Raw genomic sequence first — 26,587 nt, forward strand, 5'->3', positions numbered from 1 at the left:
AAACAGAAATCTATCCAGAAGTAATGAGGGTTTAAAAGTCGCAAATAGCGGACTGTTCAGAAAAACCCTAGACAGGTGTCTTCCCTCAGTACGGCGGTTGTCAGCGCTCAAACTTACTGATGTCTGTCTTTTCTGTGTTCCTCAATGCAAGACAGTCCGCCCTTTGTTTCCAATCCCTTGTCCAGTCAATCTGTAGTCTGTTTTCCATGTCCCTCGGTACGCTGCCAAGTAGTCTGGTCTTTTATTTCCATTATGTGCTACCTCCAATGGCTTTGGTAGGGCCCCGGAAACTACTCATGGTGCTCTGTTCCGAGTGCTGTGTTGTTCCTCCGTGTTTGTGGCTGTATTGAAGGCGAACGATAAGTGCTGCGGGCTTTTCTTTTTTTTATTTGCTCACTATGGCTATGACCGGTCCGGCGCCTTGTACCTCTCCCAGTAGTCACACTCGGGAACGGGTCACTATCACGAAAGTGACTTTGGAGAACTACTATAGTAGTTTGATGGCACAACATGAGGAACGAGTACTCAGGTAATACTGCACGGTGCGAGACAATGGAACTTGGGCAATAGTATTCAGCACCTGGAATGGGAATTTGGATAAATTAGGAGTTGATACCTTGGTAATAGTGCATTGTGAAGAGCAGGTGCTTTTGAAATGACAGTTGGGCTCGTAATAATGCAAAGTATGGGAAGACATTGATCTATTAGTGACCGCACAGCTCAAAGGGTGGAGGCTTGGGTGAATATAGTTTTCGGTATAATATGAGGGAGTGTTATCATTATAACTGCAGCAGGATGCGTAGGCACTCCAGGTATGCCACTACACCCAAAAAAATATTGGGTTCTCAGGTAATGCAATTGGGGTTACTGTGCAATACAATGTATTGATGTATGTTTTAAAATACAGTTAATTGTGCATTCACTGTTCAGCTGTACTGGAAGTCAATCATGTAATTCCCAGCCACTGCAACAGTCTGTAGCGAAAATAACAATGTAACTAGAAAGGATAACAAGCCCTCACGCCATTACGTAGGCGTGCGAGTGCTGGGACGGCCAGCAGACAAATCAATAGCTTTTGTTTTTAACTTTAGCCATGCTACCCAGCATTGTTGATGCTGTGCACCTTGGCTAAAAGCATTGACAGAACCAATAGGTCACAAAGGCTAGGCCTATTACTATTTAATAGTTAAACTCACCTTCCTCTTTTAAAGAAAATAGATTCTGGAAAGTATTGGGGCTATACATCAAATAATTGGGCATTCCAAAAGACAACTTGTGTGATTTTAAAGGGTTGAACAAGTATGTTCCTTTATCTATTTTAAACCTGAATCTAGAAGAATTTGCCTTTTCAAAGACCTTAATTTTCGTCAATGTGAGTTAACTGATTGAGACTGAAATGTATGCTTCTGCTGAACTTGGTATATATGAAATTGACGTATAATTTGTCTGTAATTGGAATATTCCTGTTCCGCTGAGAATCGTTTAGTTCACTGAAAAAAATGGCCGGCAGTTGACTACACTTGTTGTTGACCCACCTAAAAAACAGACCATGACAGACATACTCTACCAGAGTACTCAAGTTGAGTAGGAGTAATCCAGATGTATTTCAAGACATTGCAACACAATATACAGAGAGATGTGTAGCAAGAGACTACCTCTAAAGCCGATCCATTTAATTTTCAAACAAATCTTGAGGGAATATTTACAGAAGGCATAACTTTAGTTTGACTGGTGTTAAAGTTTAATTTATTTTACTCATAATATCCATACAATCGGATGATCTACCTTTATAAACCAACAGCAGTTTGATCTATGATCACTAAATTGTCAACCTAAAAGAGGGCATTATTGTAATCTTGATTGACTTTTGGGGGTTCTGATAGATCGGCCTCCAAAATGGAGACTAACGTGGATGGCAAAGCACGCTGCTGTTGAGCCCATTCACTGTATGAATGTCGCCTGACTATATCCTGGCACTCACTTTACTTTTGACGAGTTAGAAGAATAGAGTATGCTCACTAAGGAAAGTAATTTAGCAGTTATTCAAAATGTAGCTAGGTTGCGTAGTCACCATGCCAAATGCTGCTTGAAAGTCCACAAAGCAAGCCTAGAAATATCTGCTCATAATAGACTTCCGAGTTAAGAACCAAAGAGTAAACTCATACGATATAAATACTGCCTTTTCTTCTTGTTAACAGATTTATTGACAAAACTCATTCTTAAAGTCTTTATGAAAGTAGCCCAAAAATATTTTGGAAACTCTATCCAGGATTGTGATTACCTCTATGTCCCTGACCCTGTCATAACAACATGATGTATCCATTCACGGACAGGAAGTAAAACAAGAAACACTTGCTAACCCCATCCACCATCCTGCTAAATGCTATAACAATCTACTTCTAACCTAAAAGTATCCCCTCTCGAGTGTCATCGTACGTACATGGAAACAATGGGATCACGTGCCAAACTTAAGCACCGCTCTATTAGGAGCGGGGAAGGGAACCCCACCCCCCCCCTTTTTTTTATGTAACCCTCCCCCATTCTAGTAGTGGCATGCTTCATCATTAGGTTCACCATGGCCCCTAAAAGCCATCCAGGCTGGGCCCGACCATATTCCAGGGAGCTCTTACGAAGACAAATATGGCTTGTTACTTTAAAGATAAAAATTCCTCACCCACTCCCTAGCCTTACCGTAGCCCTTCCTGTTTTGTTTACTGTCTCTGATGGGATATGGGGGACGCAGAAGTGACTACCCAGCTTTCACCTTCAAAAAAGTTGCTGCAGGCTTTCTCTGTCTGCTGGACTTTGGGGCCAGTTGTGATCGTGGGAGCGGCAGGAGTCGGGGTGCTTGTATGGCCTACTTAGACTATGTGCAGGACTCGAAAAATCTACTCGCCCACTTGCAATTGCGAGTAAAATTTTATCAGGTCAAGCCATTTTTAGCACCTACTCGTGCCATCTGGCGAATGAATTTAGGCTGAAAAGGAACAGGTGTCCTGTGCATTTAGAAAATGAATGAGCAATAAAGATGCCATTAAATCTTTTTTTATATTGGCACATTTGCTGTCTGTTCAAGGAAAGAGGTCAAATGTCAGTTTGTCGTTTTACTAACTGCTGCTTGGAAAATGGAGTTTATTTTTCTCTCTCTTACTAGAGTTTGAGGTTTTTATCAGGTGAGCTGTTTGAAGATGTCCGTTATTTTTCACTAACCCATTATATTTAAAGAAGTAGCCTGTTAAATTAATATTACACATTTTTTAAATATATCAGGAATTACAAAAGCACGTTTTCTTGTAATTAAAAAGTGTGATGTAAACAAAGAGTTAAAAAGGAGCAAAACAAACAAGAACACTTTACTTGGTGATATGCCAATGACACATATTTGCAGAAACTCTATTTCCAAACATTATTGTTCGTACACTATATAGTTTTATCAGTAAAACCGCAGGTCAGTGGGAACGTTTGTGGCTATTTCAAGTAAAATCTGCTGATTACAAATTATAGTGTGCTACCACTTCATGCTTTAATAATGTATTTATTAAAAGTGATAGTTTTTAAACATGATTTTAGAAACATTCCTCCCTGATGACAATGCTGTTAAAGACCTAAGAGGCAAGTCGGGGGTCATGTGTATGCTGTAGCTAGATTTGTATTCTAAATGGGAAAAAAAGTTTAGTCTATTGGATCAAACACAATAGTTTTTTGTACAGCAGACATGATGAACTCGCACATTTGAAGCTGCTCTCATACGTGTTAATGAAGAAAATGGCAGCTCAAGCTCAATGAATTAAAATATTTGCCCACGATCACATAATTTGAGACCTGTTTATGGGTCAAGAGCATTACAAGTTGTGTGGAGGGGGGCGGCTATGTTACCGGTCACCTGGTACTCAATGGCCGCTAGCAAGGAGATAACATCTCCGTAGGGCAGTAATTCGTCACGCGGTCTTGATGAATACAGCAGTGAAAGCTACAGAAAGGAATATGGCTGCCGAAGCAGTGTGTGAAGAAAGTGCGGCAGTGAAAGCCATGTGTTCAGGATGCGACTGCAGAAGCAGCATGTACACTGAGAGAAGAATGGTAGTGGAGGGGGCAGGGAATATTGCAGGGAGGCTCGTTCCAGAGCTGGTCTTGAAATCCACATCCTGTATGTGCCATGCGGCAATTGACTGCATTCTTATGTTATTGAGCTGTCAGTCAAGCGCCAGTTCAAGTAAAATGCAGTTTGAACTGCATTTTTATGTGTGTGTGTATGTATATGTATGTATATTTGTATATATATATATGTATGTGTGCGTATATATGTGTGTATATATATATATATATATATATATATATATATATATTCACTGAAAAAACCATAGGTTTCAGGCCTTATATAGTAAGGAATTAGTTTTTAAAAAACCTTTGAAATTCACTGAAAAAACCATAGGTTTCAGGCCTTATATAGTTAGGAATTCGTTTTTAAAAAACCTTTGAAATTCACAAAAAAAACTATAAGTTTTAGTGGTGTTATAGTTAGCTGGACATTTTACTCATACAAAACCAATGAAATTGCTCCTATATAGTTAGTTGTGCTAACTATATTTCGCGCACCCGCAATACACTGCTGATGATGTTACCTATTAGATCATTCATGACATGGTCAGTGACATCACTGATGACATCACTGATGACATCATCCAGTGAATGTGGTTTGCTTCGTTATTTAAATATGCATTATATATATAGCAATTTACATTGAAGAATGAGTGGATATATATAAATAAATATTTGGATGGAGGATTTAGTAGCAGTGTAATTGACTGTTTACTTGACCAATTTATAATGTCTCACTAAATATAGTGGATAGTGACTAAACTGTGAATATCTGTATCACTTTGTCAGTTGTTGTGTAAACTGATTCTACAGTTGGTTACTAGCTATGTGAAAGTCTATATTAGTTATTGATTAGTTAACTGAGTATTTGTATGGGAGTGTGAAAGTGTGTGTGGTTCGGTGGGGGGTGTGTGACTGTCCAAAGATGTGTGAATAGTTGATTCAGTAGATATATGAAGTTAAAACTACATGTTCTAACAGTTTGGGTGAGGGAATCTCTTTATGGGTGTGGTGATGAGCAAATATATTTCTCAAAGGTACAGGTACAACAAACTAGAAAAATAAAAGGCAGTGTATGTGTCAGTTGTTGTATATAAATACGTATACATAAGACACAATGATTGTGTGAGTGACTGTATGGATAACTGTACACTTGTAATAATGATTTTATAATTCACTAAGTATGACTTACTATCTAAATGAATAGAAGAAGTGGTGTTTGTATAAGTGTTTTGCTAAGTAAATATGTAAGTATGATCCATTGTTTGCATAAGTGAGTAGGATGACTTCATATGTGAATAGGATGCGTGCTGTTGTTTAATGTCGATATAGATGTATAAGTATTTCTGATAGTGTTCTATTGTTCATTGACAGCATGTATGAGTGAATCCATAGGTAAGTGATTAGATGTGTGTATACATCTATGAATCACTATGTGGATTTTTAGATACTTGTATTGCTGTGACAATGGTTTTAAATATGATACACTGTATTTTACAAACAGTGATGAAAAATTGTAATAGTGTATGAAAAGGTGTATGTGATTGTCACGTGGATGATGTCATCAGTGATGTCATCAGTGATGTCATTTGAGATGTCATCAGTGATGTCACTGACCATGTCATGAATGATCTAATATGTGACATCATCAGCAGTGTATTGCGGGTGCGCGAAATATAGTTAGTACAACTAACTATATAGGAGCAATTTCATTGGTTTTGTATGAGTAAAATGTCCAGCTAACTATAACACCACTAAAACTTATAGTTTTTTTTGTGAATTTCAAAGGTTTTTTAAAAACGAATTCCTAACTATATAAGGCCTGAAACCTATGGTTTTTTCAGTGAATTTCAAAGGTTTTTTAAATGCTGATTCCTAACTATATAAGGCCTGAAACCTATGTTTTTTTCAGTGAATTTCAAAGGTTTTTTAAATGCTAATTCCTAACTATATAAGGCCTGAAACCTATGGTTTTTTCAGTGTTTTAAAAAAAAAATTGATTGGTTAACTGGCTTATTAAGTGTATCTTAGTGAATATATATATTAGCGAGTAATGTTTAAATATTTAAATATATGCATGAGTGATGTAATATGTGACGTCCTCAGCAGTGCATTGCAGACGTGCAAGTTATAGTGAGTCCAACTAACTATAACGTGGGAATTTCAATGGTTTTATGCAAGTAAAATTTCCAGCTAACTATAACTGGTGTGAAACCTATGGTTTTTTCAGTGAATTTCAAAGGTTTTTTAAATGCTAATTCCTAACTATAACTGGTGTGTAACCTATGGTTTTTCCAGTGAATATATATATATATATATATATATATATATAATTTCTATGGCAAAATGAAACCCCTCATTTTGTTCCTTTTCAAATTAAATGTATTAAGTGTTACCACTTTATTCCAATCAAGATGACTTCAGGTGTGCCATACTTTTGTCATAAGTAAGACTGTTAGCGTTCTAGTTGTTCTTTAGAACACTCTGGGAAATTCTGTCATTGGGCTATAGTTGGGCTACATCTGGCTGATATTTGGGCTACATTTGTTTTTTTTGTCTCTGGTGGTCATCTTTGGGCTACATTGGGCTACATTTGGGCTCTAACATATATATAGCTCAATGTAGCCCAATATATATTTTTTCAATGTTAATTTTCGTAAAAACCACTGGAGCACATATCTTGAGACATAGCAAAGGCACATCGGGCTACCAGTCCCTACAATTTTGCCAAGTTTGGTGGAAAAAGATTCAGCCGTTCGGGCTAAAAGTGAGTCCAACCGCCCTATGGAAATTAACATGGGGAAAACACGTTTGGGGACCCCCCTTTTATCTCGGCCCCCGCTTAACGAATCCCCCCCCAAACTTTCAGGGAAGGAGCGGAGCGCCGCGAGGCAAAGTTAAGGAAAATTTCAGGAAGATTCCTTAACCGGCGCCAAAGTTATTCCCAATTGAATGTTGCGATTTCCCTATGGAAAACAATCCTAACTATATATACCTACTGGCTATCGCCAGTAGGTTATATATATATATATATATATATATATATATATATATATATATATTCAAGCTCCAAGTTTGTCCAACAAACATAGACGCACCCAAATGGCACCTGCAGACAAAGCTGTATTTATTGAGTACAAGCGAAGACCAGTATGTCGTCCCTTTAGGCAGCTTTCCTGTCGTTCTCGCCTGACGCGTTTCAGAGTGAAAACTCCTTCCTCAGAGGCACCGACAGGTCAGAAAGTGCATGGCCTGACACACCCCCTCTTTAGATAGACCATGCCACGCCCTTGGATTGGATGCTTGGCAGGCTGGGATTTGTAGTGTCAGGAAACTAAAGTCCTCAGATGGATGCACGGTTAGGACTGCTGGTATATTCAAAGCTCTGGATGAGCCCCGACATCTGTGTTCACTCTTATCCCAAGGTGCTGTTCCACACAGAGACCCCATGTATACAAAGTCTCGTGGCCCCCACTTTACCAAGGTGGTGCATCTATCGCAGCAGGACGACCGCGTAATATTCAAGCTCCAAGTTTGTCCAACAAACATAGACGCACCCAAATGGCACCTGCAGACAAAGCTGTATTTATTGAGTACAAGCGAAGACCAGTATGTCGTCCCTTTAGGCAGCTTTCCTGTCGTTCTCGCCTGACGCGTTTCAGAGTGAAAACTCCTTCCTCAGAGGCACCGACAGGTCAGAAAATGCATGGCCTGACACACCCCCTGGATAAGAGTGAACACAGATGTCGGGGCTCATCCAGAGCTTTGAATATACCAGCAGTCCTAACCGTGCATCCATCTGAGGACTTTAGTTTCCTGACACTACAAATCCCAGCATGCCAAGCATCCTATCCAAGGGCGTGGCATGGTCTATCTAAAGAGGGGGTGTGTCAGGCCATGCATTTTCTGACCTGTCGGTGCCTCTGAGGAAGGAGTTTTCACTCTGAAACGCGTCAGGCGAGAACGACAGGAAAGCTGCCTAAAGGGACGACATACTGGTCTTCGCTTGTACTCAATAAATACAGCTTTGTCTGCAGGTGCCATTTGGGTGCGTCTATGTTTGTTGGACAAACTTGGAGCTTGAATATACATATATATATATATATTCCATCACCAACGTTTCACTTGCTTCGAGAACGCCAACACAGTGGAAGCATTTTCAACCTTTATTGCAGGTAAACAGACAGCGCGTTGTTCCCTCCGAGTTCAAAATACGCCAAACATGTTTCGGGCCACTGCCCTTGATCACTGGTCTTTAAATACAAACGCCCACAGCTGCACTTTGCACGTCACTCTCTCCGCCCTTCTAACGACAGTGCATTCTGGGCTACAGAGTTCTTTACCTTAGTGGAATTTTTTTCCAAAGTGATGGCAGCCTGTTCTGTATTTTATTGTTCCTTTCCCCGTAGTGGGCTGAACTGGGGAACACAGCAGCGCTCTGTTAAACTTCCAACTCCACGCACCCTCTCTGACTGGGTCCGCGGCCACCAAGGTAAAGGGGGGCGTTCTCGCGACGAGGAGCGCCGCATTTTATAGTCCATCACCAAAGTTTCACTTGCTTCGAGAACGCCAACACAGTGGAAGCATTTTCAACCTTTATTGCAGGTAAACAGACAGCGCGTTGTTCCCTCCGAGTTAAAAATACGCCAAACATGTTTCGGGCCACTGCCCTTGATCACTGGTCTTTAAATACAGACGCCCACAGCTGCACTTTGCACGTCACTCTCTCCGCCCTTCTAACGACAGTGCATTCTGGGCTACAGAGTTCTTTACCTTAGTGGAATTTTTTTCCAAAGTGATGGCAGCCTGTTCTGTATTTTATTGTTCCTTTCCCCGTAGTGGGCTGAACTGGGGAACACAGCAGGCTGCCATCACTTTGGAAAAAAATTCCACTAAGGTAAAGAACTCTGTAGCCCAGAATGCACTGTCGTTAGAAGGGCGGAGAGAGTGACGTGCAAAGTGCAGCTGTGGGCGTCTGTATTTAAAGACCAGTGATCAAGGGCAGTGGCCCGAAACATGTTTGGCGTATTTTGAACTCGGAGGGAACAACGCGCTGTCTGTTTACCTGCAATAAAGGTTGAAAATGCTTCCACTGTGTTGGCGTTCTCGAAGCAAGTGAAACTTTGGTGATGGACTATAAAATGCGGCGCTCCTCGTCGCGAGAACGCCCCCCTTTACCTTGGTGGCCGCGGACCCAGTCAGAGAGGGTGCGTGGAGTTGGAAGTTTAACAGAGCGCTGCTGTGTTCCCCAGTTCAGCCCACTACGGGGAAAGGAACAATAAAATACAGAACAGGCTGCCATCACTTTGGAAAAAAATTCCACTAAGGTAAAGAACTCTGTAGCCCAGAATGCACTGTCGTTAGAAGGGCGGAGAGAGTGACGTGCAAAGTGCAGCTGTGGGCGTCTGTATTTAAAGACCAGTGATCAAGGGCAGTGGCCCGAAACATGTTTGGCGTATTTTGAACTCGGAGGGAACAACGCGCTGTCTGTTTACCTGCAATAAAGGTTGAAAATGCTTCCACTGTGTTGGCGTTCTCGAAGCAAGTGAAACTTTGGTGATGGACTATAAAATGCGGCGCTCCTCGTCGCGAGAACGCCCCCGTTTACCTTGGTGGCCGCGGACCCAGTCAGAGAGGGTGCGTGGAGTTGGAAGTTTAACAGAGCGCTGCTGTGTTCCCCAGTTCAGCCCACTACGGGGAAAGGAACAATAAAATACAGAACAGGCTGCCATCACTTTGGAAAAAAATTCCACTAAGGTAAAGAACTCTGTAGCCCAGAATGCACTGTCGTTAGAAGGGCGGAGAGAGTGACGTGCAAAGTGCAGCTGTGGGCGTCTGTATTTAAAGACCAGTGATCAAGGGCAGTGGCCCGAAACATGTTTGGCGTATTTTGAACTCTGAGGGAACAACGCGCTGTCTGTTTACCTGCAATAAAGGTTGAAAATGCTTCCACTGTGTTGGCGTTCTCGAAGCAAGTGAAACTTTGGTGATGGAATATATATATATATATATATATATATATATATATATATATATATATATATATTTACACAACGCAGAGAAACCCCCAGTCCTCGGGATTTCAAAGATGAGAGCACTCAAAGCCAGTATGGCGTAGGTTCACCAGAGTTTATTTTCAGAACCTCCGCAAACTCAGTTTACAAACGCGTTTCGGCGTGACCGCCTTCGTCAGTGTAAACTGGCGTTACTTTACACCAATATTTAAATGAAATCGTGATTCCCATATGTCACGTGTTCCAAACAAAATTATAAATAAACATAAAGAAAGGGCACATCTAGCAGTTCATTCATTACTTTCGCAGCGGCCATATTGTAGTGGCTAGCATTCTAATGACAATCTATGCATTAGAGGCTTTAAAGTATATCCAAATAATAATTCAGTGTAAATCACAACATAATTATGTCTAGGATTACATTTTTTATCAAATGACAGCATCCCACGCTGTTTTTATAATTCATATGGCGCCTGTGTTATCGTGCCCCAAGATCATCGTGCGCACTTATACATTCTAAGTGATCATCACGGATAGTTCACATTTACATGGCACATTGAATGACAATAATGAATATGGAGATCATGTACAATCAAGCCCTGAATGGGCATAACGATATACATCATTACTTTCAAGTGTCATATTTTTCGTATGTCAACTTAGTTTGCCATGTAGCAAATAACACTTTCAAGTTGTAAATATAAATATCCAGGGTAGCGGGACAGGCATATCTGATCAGGAGAGAAGAAATACCAAAAAAAAAAATATATATATATTTAGTTTTTTTTTTTTATGATTGGCATTCAGTTAGTTACAGTGGTGTGTGGATCTGTTTTCTTCAATAAGGAAAGACATGCTTGGAAGAGAAGGCATTATTCCCCAACATCATCATCATTGTCCTCAATTGAGAGTCCTGTGCCAATGCCTCCCCCTAAGAAGAAGGTGGGTGAGGAGGAGCGGCCTAAGAGCCTGATTTTGGACACTTAATCTACTTTAACCCTTTCCGTGCTGATGACGGAACCGCTCCGTCATCAGCCGCGGTGGCGCTGTGCTGATGACCGAGCGGTTCTGATTTCGCGCCTGTGCGGCGCGTTCTATTAAGCGGGCGGGGCCATGACGGAACCGCTCCGTCATGAGCACAGCTCAACCGCGGCTGGTGACGGAGCGGTTCCGTCACCAGCATGGGCGCGCCCCCCACCCCCTTAGCGCTGCGGCGGAATAGCCGCCGCAGCGAAGGTGTTAAAGAAAAAGAAAGCATGATCAAAGTCTAGAGGTGTGCAAGAACTATATTCAGATATTTCCAGTTCTGATTCATTGAATGAGTTGTCTATGGGCTCAATGGAGCATAAGGGATTTTTTTTCTTCTAAATGCATATTATTGGACATTCTGGCCCATGTTAGTGGAAACATGAGAAATTCCAGATGAAGAAGAAGCCAACACTTCTAAAGACATTGTATTACCACAATTTAGAAAGTAGTCGTCTAAGACCCTGCCCATTCATCCTTTCATGATCGATGTTCTTTTAAATGAGTGGAAGGATCCAGAACTTGTTCTTATGCCTTTCTTCATGTCCAAACTTTATTAGTTGAGACACCTGGAGGATAAGCTCCCAGAGACGGTCCATGTGGGATCTGTTGTGGCCAGTATCCACGGTGGAAGACCATGTCCTTAAGAGGGGTGGGACAAGAACATTGACTACTCATTTATAAAGGCTTACGCTGGATCCCATTTAGTCATTCGTTCTGGTATATATGTGGCATATGTTGCACCATCATTGTTTTCGGATATTAAAAAGTGTGTTCACCACTATGCAAGAGGGTGGGCATTGTCCAGAATTATTGGAATTCATGGAAAGAGAGTCTGAATTTCTTTCAGATATTACTTTTGATTCAGTCAGAGCATCTGCACTGTCTTGTGGAGCATTATCGCGGCCAGGGGCAAACTGTTTCTGAAAGGGTACAGCACTGATTCTGCACAGAGATCTGTGGCTTTGAGATTGCCATATACAGGACCAAGACTATTTGGTAAGGACCTGGAGGATAAGCTGCATAAGGTGTTCAAGGAACAGAAGTATTCCTTTTCCTTTCATAAACAGCAGCAGAATTTGCAGTCATTCTTCTCCTTGACAAAGTCCTTTCATCAACCTTCCCATAGGCAAAAGAATCAGATGAAAGGTCAGAAATTCCAGGGAAAAGGTTTCCAAGGCAAGTTCCCCAGGAAACTCCTGCAGGACCCATGGCAATTCTAATTGGCGCTGCTGACCGTGTGGACACAGTGGTTCCTGTTGGCAAGATACCAGAGGTTGATGGGAGACTTAATCTTTTCATGGCGAATTGGGGTCGCGCAAGTTGGTGATGAGTATTCTGGAAGGAGGTTACCAGTATCCTTTCCCACATCATCAGGAATGATTCGGACATCTCTTCCAAGGGATCCACTCAAAAGGAACATCTTGATTAAAGGAATATTTTTGCTTCTCCTGAAGAAAGCAATTGTTCCAGTCCCAAAAGAAGATAGGGGATAAGGCATTTACTCAATTGTGTTCCTGAAGGTGACTGGGTTGGGGGAAGAGGGTGAGAGGAGAAGGGGCATCAGAATTGTGATCGAGAACAAATATGTTTGAAAAATAACATTCAAAATGGAGACCCTGCAACGGATCAATCTCTTGATTCAAGTTGTGATGACTACGTTGGATATCATGGAGGCCAAGCTCCATGTTCCATGGCATCGAGGTTCCAGCAGTATCTGCAATTCTTTCTGAGGAGTCATCATTGGTAGTACTGTTCGGGCTAAAGTCCTCATCCAGGGTCTTCACCAAGGTGGTAGCACCTCTGGTGGCTCACCGTCATGTTCAGGGGAGCTCCGTGTTTCCTGACTGAGACCATTGGCTGATGCAGGTACCATCTGTGCAGGTGATGCAGCAACATTTGGACTTCACCATACTTACACTAAAGAGCCATGGTTTTATCTTGGATGTTCCCAAAAGCAATCTCCTGCGCTCAAAAAGTAGGACATTCATAGGGGCAGAATTCACCTCTGTTCTGTTCAAAGTGTTCCTTCTGTAGTCCAGGATCCAGCGTCTGCAATGCCTGTTAACATCTCTGTTGGCTCAGCAGATGGCCACATTGGTTTAGTGGATGGAGGTGCAATATTACATGTTGGCCTCTGTCTTCACAATACCATGGGCCAAGTTACACCTATGGCCAGGACTGTGGCACCTTCACCATTTTGTGACAATTCCCATTCAGGATAGGAACATCGAGATTCCGGTGGCTTTGGACATTGTTCACAGCCTACAGTGGTGGCTGGACGTGGTGAATCTCACCAAAGGAGTGAGGATGCATCCTTCTCTTCTAATGGTGCTGACGACAGATACCTTTGTCCTGCATTGGGGGGCAACGATGGGGCATTGGTCAGTTCAGGCTCGTTGAGACCTATCGGGGCCATATGATCATCCAATTGGAAGGAACTGTCAGCAATGGAGAAGGCCCTCCGGTATTTCGAGCCACACTGTTCCAATTGCAATGTACTGGTTCGATCACACAATATGGTGACCGTGGTATAGGTCTACCATTAGGGTAGCACTCACAGACATTCACTCAATCGGTTGGCGTGTGCTGTGGTGAATTGGGCAGATCTTGATCCCCAATACATTTCAGCTCAACAAATCAGTGGTACGGACAATGTGGTAGCAGAAGACCTGAGCTGCAAGTTTCCATCCTCTCAGGACCTGTGTCTATCCACCACAGTGCTTCACCTGGTCTTCCGGAGGTTCAGATCTCCAGAGGTGGATTTGTTTGCTTCCGGAACCAATGCACTCCTACCAACCTCCAGGATTCCAGAAGTGGGGACCTGGGGAGTGGATGCATGGTCTATTCCATGGCCCCGATGTTGCTGTGTGCCTGTGCCCTCATTCATTCATTTTTTGCGGAAGGTCCAGCGGTAGAGTGCACGAGTGGTGGCCACATTACACTGCTAGCCCCGGAGATCATAGTTCCCGTTATTGAATAGTTTGATCATGATCCCTCTTTGGATCGTGCCACAGATACCATCTCCTCTGCAGTGTCTCAGTCCGCAACCACTGGTTCCTCTAACCGTAGCGTCTTGGAGATTGAACAGAGGACTATTGAGAGGCAAGGTTTGCCAGACCAGATTATTTTGGTGGTCCATGCTTCTTGTAGGAATTCTCCTCTATCTTCTTATTCTTGGTTGATTTTTGACACTTGGTGTTCTCTTCATGATCTTTTTCCTACATCTTGTTCTATTTCTTCTATCCTCCAATTCTTTTTGGATGGGTTTTCTAAGGGTTATGCATGTTATGACTGGGTCGAGGAGGAGTAGGACTAAGAGTAATAAGGATTACCGGTAAGTAATCAGGGCATTAATCTGTATGAGGCTCAAGAACTTTAATGCCCCTATTCTAAATGGGATGTATTATTCCACCTAAGCAAGAGGGATGGTTAACAATAGGTTATATACAAAAAAGAGAGCGAAATGTTGCCTGTTAACTGGGTATATTCCTTAACATTTTTCTCTGGACTCCACCTGACCCTAGAGCATGACATGGCATTTACCTTTAGTGACTCAACCACCTGGTTTATGTTTGACAAATTCTGGCTGTCAACTGAATTTCATATCAATTTGAAATGCACTTGGGGAACAGCATTATACAGATTCCTTAAATAGGATCATTTTCTCAAATATATGCAAGAAGAGAACTTTGCCTACTGAGCAAGTCTTTCGCAAACACCTGTGATATCAGGTAAAGAATAGTTTCTCCCATTAAGTGCGAGGCTCAATAGAATCCTGCATGTATTTTACTAATTCAGCACCTATAATTCTTGATTCATTATGATATGTTCCCAGCTCAAGGTGAAGAATTTAGCCAAACTTTGATAGTGCTGTGTGCTTCTTGTCATTTTCTATCGAACCAGATTAATTTTGACTCATTGACTTGGTGTTTTTACTGCTGTCTATATTGAGCACAATTATTGTTTTCATACGTAATAATCAGATAATTATGCTTGTTGGAAGTTGTTTGCATTAGATAAGTGTCCTTTGTATTCTTGAGTACCCCCTTCTCATATTTAGATCTTTTCTTAATACTTATCCACCTTGTAATTTTTTCGAGTGATCTTCTGTATAGAAACTAAACACATTAGTAAATAAGTTAAGCTTAGTGGAAGATGATAACTTTATGGTCATGGGAGGACATTAAAATGTTTTCAGTGGATAAAGCCTCCAGGGTCCGTTGCCAGGTAGTCAAATGTGTAATTAGAATTTCCATTAGAAAAAACGTTTTTCCTGCCTGGGAGTAACCAGAAAAGCAGCCTTCAGAGTGCAAAGACTATTTTCTCTGACTATACTCTTGAAGATATTTCCCCTTGCAAAATATGTCAAAGCCTGAAAACATGCCTCTGGGAAATGAAGGACCCACTTGTGCAATTTCTCTCTCCTTTTCGGTAGGCTTGCCATTTCAATCCCCTTTTGTAATCTGGGTAGGTTTCTCGGACGGTGCTCAAGTCAGTTTTTAGATTCTTCCAAAATTCTACAGATTATGATTGGTCACTTGATGACGGGTAGTAATCATTTACTAGAACAGTCTTAGTCTGAAAGCCATCATTTACTGTTCATAAAAGAACTACAACTCACTTTTTGCTGTTTACAAAGTCAAATTTCGGAAAAGAACTGAGGATGACTTTTTAAATTGGTGATCCCTGTGGCTACTCTTCTGCTGGACCTCTTTGTTTTATTAAGGGGTGTGAGGTTCCACCACCCAAGTCACATGAACTAACAGGATAGAGTATCAAGGCATATTTTACTTGCAACCTCATTATATGCCCTCTGTTTATGGTCCCGTCTGTTCCAGGAAAATATAGGAGTAAAGGACCTCTTTCTGTATACATGTGGCCCATACTATACATGCTGGTATATGAAGCGTGTTGAAGGAATCTTAAACTGATTCAGCAAAATGGTTGCATAATAATTTCTCAGCTGATGTCTTTTTGTTCAAGACAATTTTTTATTCATTCATGTTGACATGGGCCTATTCAAGTCCTTACATATTTTGCTCAGGGGTGAATTCTCCTTGTCACCTTGAAGTCCTTCTAACCAATTAATCTCATCTGATTTGGGGATTTTCTACAAACTCAAGATCCAGCTTTTGTACTCTTGACTACGTTTGCTGAACCAGTTTAAAGATCAGTTGCTACGTTTTCCCTCTTTACAATGTTTACAAGTGCTATTTGATGTTTCAGAAAAACTTTGACAGTAATATTAAGCAGTTAATGAAAAACACATTACAGCAAGACTATCCACCTTGTTAGTATAAGGTGTATTAGCTGATTGAGAATGGTTGGTAGGTGCCACTTATTGGGGACACTACGTGAAAAAATTAACCATGTGCAGATGTTACTTAGATACTAGGACCTCAGGTTTGCAACTCCAATTGGGTATGTTATCAAGCAGTCACCCAGTACCTGTTGCCACCCTGACCATTAACTGGGACCCTTTTGTCTCTCTTCTGTTCTGTGAATTGTTATTAGTCAACCTTATTCTCCATACAGGCTTTGTAGTCCAGCAGGTAGACTCTGTACATTGGCATGCAAGAACTAGTGTTGCCTTTCGGTAGCAGCACTGTTTGCCATTTGGGATCATAGTTTACCTTTGGTGGTGGGGCTTTGGTTTTGGGTACGAACGCAGCAGAACTGTTTCAGTTCCACTAAGCTATCCCAATTAAACCACTCACTTCAAAGAAACAACACAAAAGGGAAGATGTAGCTACATCTTCAGAATTATACTACAGAAGCAGGTTATACAAGTGTGATCTGTAAACATAACATAACAGGTTGAACACATTTTTATTTTTTTTGGGTCCTAGCGTGCCATAATTTTCTTATGGCTTTTGGCCTGTCTAGGGTCATATGTTGGTTACAGACCAGCCGTACTACATTTCTTTCTTGCAGATAAAGACATACTTTTTTTTGTTAAATATTTTTTTTATTGAAGATAAAGAACACAGGAATAAACGAGTACAATCATCAATTTTGGTGTATAGGAAAGCATACAAGTAAGGGTATGGAACAATCGAAAAATTAGATAATATCTAACAGAAGGAAAGTACAATAATTTAGAACTGTCGTATTAAATTCCCATAATAATACCTATGAAATAATAGGAGTACATAAGAAAAAATATATATAACCTAGTTTGCTTCTAAAACAAATATAACCCTTGTGTATAAGAAAGTATGAGAAATAAAAGAATAGTAGTTTTAAAAGAAAAGGAAGAGAAAAAAGAATATGAAGAGAGAAGAGAAAGAAAAGAAGAAGAAAGAAGGGGAAGAAGAGTATGAAATATAAAACAGTAAACGGAGAGGATTAAGGGGATGATGATAGAAAAGTAGAAAATGGTAACCATAATAAATCCGATTTAATCCGTAGGTGAATTGACAGAAGCAATTCTATGTTCATCACAAATTAAATTCCACCAAAGTAAGAAGGATAATTTGGAATGGTCTTTCCAGCACGTTAATATAACTTTAAACGCCACAGCAAGAAATAGGTCAAATAAAATAGATTTAGAAGGAATTTGATCAAAGTCTGGTGACATAGTACCTAGAAAAACATTGTGCACATTAAATGGAGCCTGATATGAAAAAATCAAGGTACACTTCGACCATATAGTTTTCCAAAAAACATGCACTTTCGGACAATAAAACAATAAGTGCAATAAAGAGCCTTCATCATTAAGACATGACCAACAAGACGAGGAAACAGAGTGATTGAACTTGTGTAACAAAAGGGGAGTGATAAGAACTCTATTGTAAGTAAAATATAGGGATTGTGTGATATTTGCAGCTTTGGATGTCTTGAAAAGTTTTTGCCAAAACGTATCCCACTGAGAAACAGATAATGTCTGCGATAAATCTTGCTCCCATTAAAGTTCAACACTTGATTTGCTACTTTCGTTAATCGGCATAGATAAAAACTTGTATATAAAGGAAGCACTAGGTATAGTATCAGAAGGAATTTCCGATAAGTGAGTATCAGGTATGAAGGATGTAGGAGTTGGGTGAATAATAAAACTCTGTACACATTCTTGTAATACGGGAGCTAAAGAGTTGTATTGTTGGATACAGGAATCAGATAGGTGAAAGGACTCTTGTAGTTGATTGAGGGTTAGAACCGTATTGTTAACAATCATTTGATGTACAAAGAAAATACCCTTTTCTTTCCATTGTTTGTAGTAGAGAGATTTGTGTCGAAATTTAATATATTTATTAAACCATAACGAGGAGGCTAAAAAGGATTGATACTTGTCAAATGTTTTAAAGAAAAGATTATGTAACAGAAACTGAGAATGTTTCAGAATTGGAAATTTAGCAATAAAAGTACAGTTAGTTATATATGCAATATCTTGTACAGAAAAATGATTTAGTAATGAACGTTCAACTTTAATCCATGAAGGGTTAGGTAAATCTTGATAAACCTTAGATAAAGCATAGAATTGACGCAGTCGAAAAGCAGAATGATACAATTGGAAATCAGGAAATGTTACACCACCCTCGCATTTGGGACGAATTAATTTGGAAATAGCAATACGTGCTTGTTTATTATTCCAAAGAAATTTAATACATGAAGTAATCTGAGTAAAATAATATGTAGGAATTTCTAAATGGCAACATTGAAAGTAAAAAAAATATCTGCGGAACAATCATCATTTTAATTGTATCAAGTCTGCCCCACCATGATAAAAATAAAGGAGACCATAGAGTTAATAAACTTTTAATTTTATGTTTTAAGGCAGAGAAATTATGGAATAATGTATCACGTATGTTAGAAGCGAACCATGCACCTAGATATTTAATTTTCTGAGGACACCAAGCAAAATTGTTCGCGACAAACATGTGTTTGTAGCATGAAGGGTTTAAGGAAAGAATCTCAGTCTTAGAGTAATTTAATTTACAGCCTGAAACAATAGAGAAAGCAGAGATCTATTGTAGAAAGAGGGGTAAGGAAGACTCAGGATTAGACATATAAATAAGAACATCATCAGCGTAGGCAGATAATTAAATTTGATGGGATTTTATTTTAAAAAACCAGTTATGAGAGGATTACTTCTAATACGCTCCAAAAAGGGTTCTAGGCATAACAAAAAAACGAATGGGGAAAGAGGACAACACTGACGAGTACCTCTGTGAAGTTTAAAATATAGGGAAAAAAGACCATTAACAAAAACGCAAACTTTTGGATTGCATATAACAATTTAATATATGAAATACATTTTGGGCCAAAACCAAACCAAAGTAATGTGTGAATCATGAAATCCCAGTTAACACGATCCAAGGCTTTCTCTGCATCTAAAGATAATGCAGCTAGTGGAGAGGGATAGGTTTTACTAAGAGCCAGAATATTGGAAAACATTCTAGCATTATCAGAAGCCAGGCGTCCTTTAACAAAACCTGCTTGATCTGAATTAATAATCATGGGAATAATTTTCTCCAGATGAGATGCTAAGATTTTTCAGAAATTTTACAATCTTAGTTGATTAGTGATATAGGACGAAATGTTTTGCAAAAAAATTGAATCTTTGTCTGGTTTTGGGATTACATTAAGGAGGGCTTCCAAAAAAGATCCACAAGCCTTAGAATTAGATATAAAAGAATTAATAAGTTCTAATAATTTAGGAACCAAAAAGGGGGAAAAAGCTACAAATAATTCAACTGAAAATCCATCAGGGCCAGGAGCACCGTTCCCTCTAAGGCGCGCGCGCTAACTCCGCTCATGACCTCACCCCGCACCACATCGCGTGGAGCACGCACACGGTCAGGACGTCGCGCCGCCGGCCGCTTTGAACGAAGCGAGCGGCGCGAATTCAGCGGAGCGGTCGTGAGGCGTGCAGGTAAGGAGGTGGGGGGAGGGCTTGAGGCTATGAGGGAGGGCTTGAGGCTATGAGGGAGGGCGGGGCAGACTCTGGCCTTTTGTTTAAGTATTGCTGTTAATCGGAGCCCGTGAAGGGGCTCCGATTAACAGCAATCCTTAAACAAAAGGCCAGAGTCTTCCCCGCGCTTTCCTAACAAAAGAGTAGACCGTTTCGAAACACAGCGTGTGTTTGGAAACTACCTACGCTTTTGTTAGGAAAGCGCAGGGTAGACTCTGGCCTTTTGTTTAAGTATTGCTGTTAATCGGAGCCCGTGAAGGGGCTCTGATTAACAGCAATACTTAAACAAAAGGCCACAGCATAGCTGCCAAGGTTTCAAATTGCTATGTGTGACATTTTCAGAATTTCATTGTAATTTCGAGTGACATTTCAACAACTATGATGACACTTTATCGGATGCAAAAATCAAGCATGAAACATATGGAGAAACATATAAATATCAAAAATAACACCCATTTGAGCAACAAGAAACTCTAAGAAGTGCACGAACAGGGAGGGGCCTGCCTCTGAAGAGCGCTCTGCTCTGCCAAACAATGCTGCCCGTGCTGAGTGGCGCCCTGAGTAAAAGCAAACACGAAAACAAAAAAAAAAGAAATCAGAAAAATCTCACGGTATGTGTAGGGATGAAATCCAGTATGGAAACCAGCACATTTTCACCATGTGCCAATGTTGGCAACTTAGGCTCCATTATAACATGATCTTGTTGTTTGACAGCCAGCCTTGCAGCGCTAATAATTGCTACATTAATGGAATCCTACCTAACCAACATACATATTGATTATAACACAGGAGTTTCATTTCCATTTAGTTGCCTCTGTTTTATGCTACTAGTATCGGAGTGTTGTAGTACATAACAGTTGCAAGCATTGATGCACCACCAGAGCACGACGTGCGGACATGATTTTCATTTACATAAAAATAAGTGACACTGAGTGAGTGACTGGCGTCCCGTGCGCAGCGCTGCGTGGGGGCTGAGTGACTTACTTTAAGTGACCTGCTGCTGCCCAGCACTGCCAGTGCTGTCTCGATAAGGCAGAGCAGCTGCTGCTGTCAACTCTAGTCGGTCGGGACACACTCCTTGCCTCGACCGCTCCTCCCTCGGCCGCGCTCGTCCTCCTGGTGGGGCCGGCTGGGCAGCCCAGAGAGAGCTGACTTTCACCGGCTCAGCTGCCTGCCAGGAGGTCAAGTTAACTGCTGCCTGCTGCACCCTGGCTGGTTTTGTGGGGCGCAGGCGTCCGGCCCGAGGGCAGAAGGGCACCAAAAACGAGTGGGACAGAGGGCAGAAGGGCACCAAAAACGAGTGGGACAGAGGGCAGAAGGGCACCAAAAACGAGTGGGACAGAGGGCAAAAGGGCACCAAAAACGAGTGGGACAGAGGGCAAAAGGGCACCAAAAACGAGTGGGACAGAGGGCAGAAGGGCACCAAAACGAGTGGGACAGAGGGCAGAATGGCACCAAAAATGAGTGGGACAGAGGGCAGAAGTTCACCAAAAATGAGTGGGACAGAGGGCAGAAGGGCACCAAAAACGAATGGGACAGAGGGCAGAAGGGCACCAAAAACGAGTGGCATTTGGCACCGCAGACACGCGATGTTTGGTTCCTGGCGCACATAGGCATGGTTGCAGCGGACAGAGACCCTCCACTGCCGCACACAGAGGAAACAAATTAGAGGGAACATTGGCCAGGAGCCTTCGCTTTTCGTAAGGAATATCCTTTTCAAGCTGCGCAAAAAGATCTGGGGAAATTTCAGGTTTGGGAATATCTCGGAAAAAAGAGGTAAGTAAGTAGATTCTGTATATAAAAGATTGTAATATGATTGGATTGTGCTAATAATCTCAGAATCCGTTGAGAGGAGTGTATTGGTTGATTTGGAGTGAATAGGGCCAATAACTTTACATTCTGATTTGATTTTTAAATACTTTGCTAACATCTTCCATGCCTTGTTTTGGCCTCCATGATATTTCGATTTGATCTTGAGAAGGATGTTACAAGCGTCTGTAGTGACAATTTTGTTCAAGGTGGATTTAGCTTTAATCAGTTCTTGTAGAGACGATGGGGACTTAGAAGAGTAATACTTATGTTCTAATGTCTTTAGATGAGTTAATGTTTCTTTATATTTATCATTCAATAGTTTTTTCCTTGCAGAGTAAGCAATAGTAAAAGCTCTAAAGGAGGCTTTAAAAGCATCCCAGTTATTATGTACTGATGTATCTATTGATTTAGTAAGGACAAAAAATTTCTTAATAAAGGCTGTGGCTTCTGACAGAAACGTACGATCAGTTAAGAGAGAATTATTGAAGCGCCAGCGACCCTGTTTACAAGTGGTGATAGATAAATCAATAGTGGTTAAAACAGGAGCATGATCAGAAATAAAAATAGAACCAATTTCAGATTTTTGAAGGCAAGGTAACAGTGAATTGGAAATTAAAATATAATCAATACGAGTTCTAGTATGATGTGCAGGAGAATAGAAAGTAAATTCTGTTATATCAGTATTGCAGGTCTTCCATGTATCAAATAAAGGACGAGAGGCAATGGCCGATTGAAAGGATTTGTGGGATTTATCTGGTTTAAATTTACAGTTAGAGTATCTATCTGAGAATGGGTCCAACCAGTTATTAAAATCACCACCAACTACAATGTGTGAATTAGAAATTGATAACAGTTTCCATTTTATAGAGTGCCAAAATTCTGTATCTGGTTTTACAGGGCCATAAATATTAAAGAAGGTGATTTGTTGTTTGTTAATAATAATGTCAACCATTACCCAACGACCTGAGGTATCACGTTCTGGTGACAAAATGTGTGCATTCGTAGACTTGTGAAATAATATAGCAACACCAACATGACGATCAATAGCAGAAGAAAAAACAATTTGTTTGGCCCAATGATGCTTAAGTTTAAGAGACTCTTTGTCATTACAATGGGTTTCCTGTAAAAAAGCAACCTGGGCATTAGGTTTAGCTAAATGGGACAATACCTTTTGACGCTTGACAGGATGACCAAGACCACAACATTCCACGAGACCACATTAACCATAACAATGGATTGGAAGTACAATACAAGACAAAATATGTACCATAAACAAGATGAACATACAATAAGAGAGAAGGAAAATAAGGAAAAGACAGAAAGAAGTAACAGATCAAGGAGTAGAATCCTGATCTGTAAAGCAAGGAAGAACCAAAGTTGGAGGAGCATAGTAACGTCGAAGGACACGGACAGCTACAATAATAAAACAGATGAAATGAAAGCCTCATAAATAAGAAAATCGCACTGATTAGTCAGAACATTTTAACAGAGCATAACCGATAGCAACATATTAACTAGTATTGAAGAATAAGAACAGTTAGATGTTGGTATCCATTCCACGAGAAGAGACATCATGCAGAAAAAGTTTGTCAGGATCATCAAATGAACGTGACCGTCCTTCATGTGTGATTTTGCAAAGACATGGATGAAGTATTCCATATTGAATATTAAGCTGTCTCATTTGAGGACATAGGGCAAGAAATTCTTTAAGACGGGCATTTGTTGCGCTGGATACATCTTGGGATATGAATATATTATGACCTGACCAGATGAGCCTGCAATTAAGTCTTACTGCCTTCAGGACATGCATGAGTTCGGTAAATTCCAGGAAAAGCATAATGATTCCACGTGGTTTATTTGAAGAAGGATGGAGACGACCAAGACGATGCGCTCTCTGGATGTTGAGGGGAGTTGCAGATGGCTGGAGATCCAAAAGTTCAGGCTGGAACTTCTGTAGGAAGGAAACCATATCAGAGCCTTCAATATTTTCCGGTAGACCGTAAAGGTGTAGATTATTCCTTCGATTACAATTTTCAAGATCCTCCGTGTGCAATTTTAACTTGTGAATTTCCTGTTCTAATGTAGGAATCTTTGAGGAAACATCTTGTAAGTCGCTTACCCGCTGTTCTAATTCCAAAACCTTACCATCCATGACAATCCATCTCTTCGTCTTCGTCTAATATAGAGTCCAGAACTGGATTTTGTGAAGAGAGAATAGGAGAAGGTGGATCATTTTTATGTCTTTTCGGTTTAGTACCAGAAGAGGAAGATCTGACAGTATGAAGATCGCTAGCCATTGTGGAACACTGAAAAGAGCGATTTGTAAGGCACAGCGCTGGATGGATACGCCTCAGAAAAAATATAATAGAAAATGAGTATATCCTGTGGAGATGAGGAAGCTATGATATCTAAGATCCCAACATATGCCACACCTTATGATGAGACTATTGAGCAGTAGTAACAGGAAAACCTGAGGAAAAGTATATCAAATGTAGGTCCCCATTCAGAGATGTATACTTGTCTCTTTGCCACAGAAAATATTGAGAAAATAGTAATAGGAGAACTCTTAGACTTCAGAGAGTCAATGCCCATTTACTGTTTCAGATAAATGAAGGATAAGAGCACATATACACATGAAAGTAGGCAAAAAAAGAAAAATATGCGTGGCTCAATATAGAAAAGGGGGAGCCTTTAGATGAAGTTAGTCTTCCTGAAGTGATAGTGACTTAACAATCAAGCTCCGTTTATTAATTGGTGTAGCAATCTCATGGTAAGAATGATGTAGCCATAATCTTGCTCGAAACGGTCATTATAAATTTATAATACACTAAATCGTGCAAGGAAGTATGTACTGGCAGTTTGTTGAATGTGGCACATCACATCAAATTCAGTTGGTCAGGCTAGGCATTAAAATGCGAATTAGACTTGTAGCTGACATTTATATAACAGGAACGGTCCACAAAAATATTATTGTGAGGTATTCCATGAGGAGCGGGCCGCTGAGAGAAAGACTCGAGCGCCGATGCTAAAAAACAAAATGGCGGGCTCCCGCGATTTTATGAAGGAAAACTCACTGCTGCGGCAAATGGGGTTGAAAACCGGTGTTTGTAGCTCACGCTTACTGCATCCTCACGGAGGCATTTCTACGATCCGCGGCTAGGAAAAACGGCATACGAGACACCAAATCTTCAGGTGAGTCCCGCGTCACTGCGGAGCTCACGCTGGAATCGCCATGCTCCTTCGGCGCGGAAGCCACGCCCGAGTTTACTTTTTTTGAGGGGTAAAGCAATTCTGTCAACACCTGCAGTATTTTGTAAACTAGGCAGGGAACACACGTGTTCTCGGTTTCGCTCGCAGTCACACCCTTGGGCGTCGCTACGCCAGCCCGCAGCGCGTGCTTTGTGAAAGTCGGGCATGCGCACGGAACGGCAAGGACAGTGGGTGGAAAGTGTAACCCAGATAAAGACATATTATTTTGGAAAATAGCTGTAAATGGAAATTGATACCGTTGTGTGTGCATACTTGGTTATGCTTGAGCTGCAAACCTATTGTTGCTTTCTGAAGTAAGTCTTCACTGCTCAACCTCACTATGCTTGGAGAGCCAAGTACAAAGATGGTGTAGTTGTTCCCTTGAAGTGCAATATTGTGTGATACCGGTAGCTACCAACCATACCCTTAGGGACACTTCCTAATAATGACTGATGTTTGCCAGGCACCAGAGAAAAGACCTTACAACCATTGGTCAGCATCAGCCAGTCTTGAATGGTCTAGAGCATGGGTACTTGCAAATGTTTTCCCAGGGTCCAAAAAGTTTGGTTTGGGATGTCACAGATTGCCGCATTGATGCCTGCGGGGTGGCGGTCGGGCGGTGGTGTTTGAGGGGGATTGGCGGTAAGGTGGGTTGAGGGTTAGTGAAGCTTGTACATCTAGTGCTAAATTGAACAATGTGAAACCCGAAAACATGGGATTAATCCCGGCTTCCCCACTTTAGCAAATTGTGTTATCCTAGACAATTGTTTTATTTCATGTTCCCATCTTTTTCTTCGTTATCACATATAAAAGGATGTCGAAATACATTACTTCAGAATATGTACAGTACAAAACATTCTCCTGTGTTTGATTTAATAATCTATAACCTTGTTCTTGTATAATAGGAACCCAGGGCACCCAAAGGTGTGCACGTAACCACTGACTTGCCTCTTTAGTTCACTATTGGAATTGTTGTGAGGGTAGGGGAAGAATTAATGTTTCTAAATTCATGTTTGAAAACGATTGTTGCAAAACTATTATTTTACAAGTCTTCCCAATGCACTGATGTAATTTGATGTACTAAGGTGAAGTGGTGGTTCTTCATGTTAATTAAATACATTTTTGATTCGAGTTGACAGTAGCCCAGCGCTGCTGCTGGCCAGTGGGCCACATATAAAGGCCAGGAGTGCTGCATGAAGCCCCTGGGCCGTACTTTGAGTATCAATGATCTAGAGATTACTGCCAGCACAGTTAAAGCAGGTCTTACAGAGAACATAAACTATTACAATTATTTAATACCCAATATTCATTAAACTTTTGTTAGGATTAACATTTGTGGCTGCAGCATGGTTCATGTCAAAATAATGTAGATGTTGCCAATCACAACTTCAGTTAAGGTGGACAGCTGGCAGCATTTGCACTTCCTGGTGATTCTGCCCATATTCCCTCTAACATCTACTGAGCATTCTTTTTA

At 40.9% G+C, this 26,587-nt stretch overlaps 1 protein-coding gene across 1 annotated transcript in view; it reads left to right on the forward strand.

Moving 5' to 3' along the window:
• The first annotated feature begins 230 nt into the window (after nt 1-230).
• Nucleotides 231-26,587, forward strand: part of STK38 (serine/threonine kinase 38) — a 365,648-nt gene continuing 339,291 nt past the window's right edge. The window contains exon 1 of the mRNA XM_078644141.1: nt 231-529. Coding sequence (XP_078500267.1) covers nt 399-529 — 131 coding nt within the window. The 5' untranslated portion in view covers nt 231-398. The remainder of the gene's footprint in view (nt 530-26,587) is intronic.

The sequence above is a fragment of the Lissotriton helveticus genome, chromosome 5_1, assembly GCF_964261635.1.
Source record: "Lissotriton helveticus chromosome 5_1, aLisHel1.1, whole genome shotgun sequence".
Classification (NCBI taxonomy): Eukaryota; Metazoa; Chordata; class Amphibia; order Caudata; family Salamandridae; genus Lissotriton; species Lissotriton helveticus.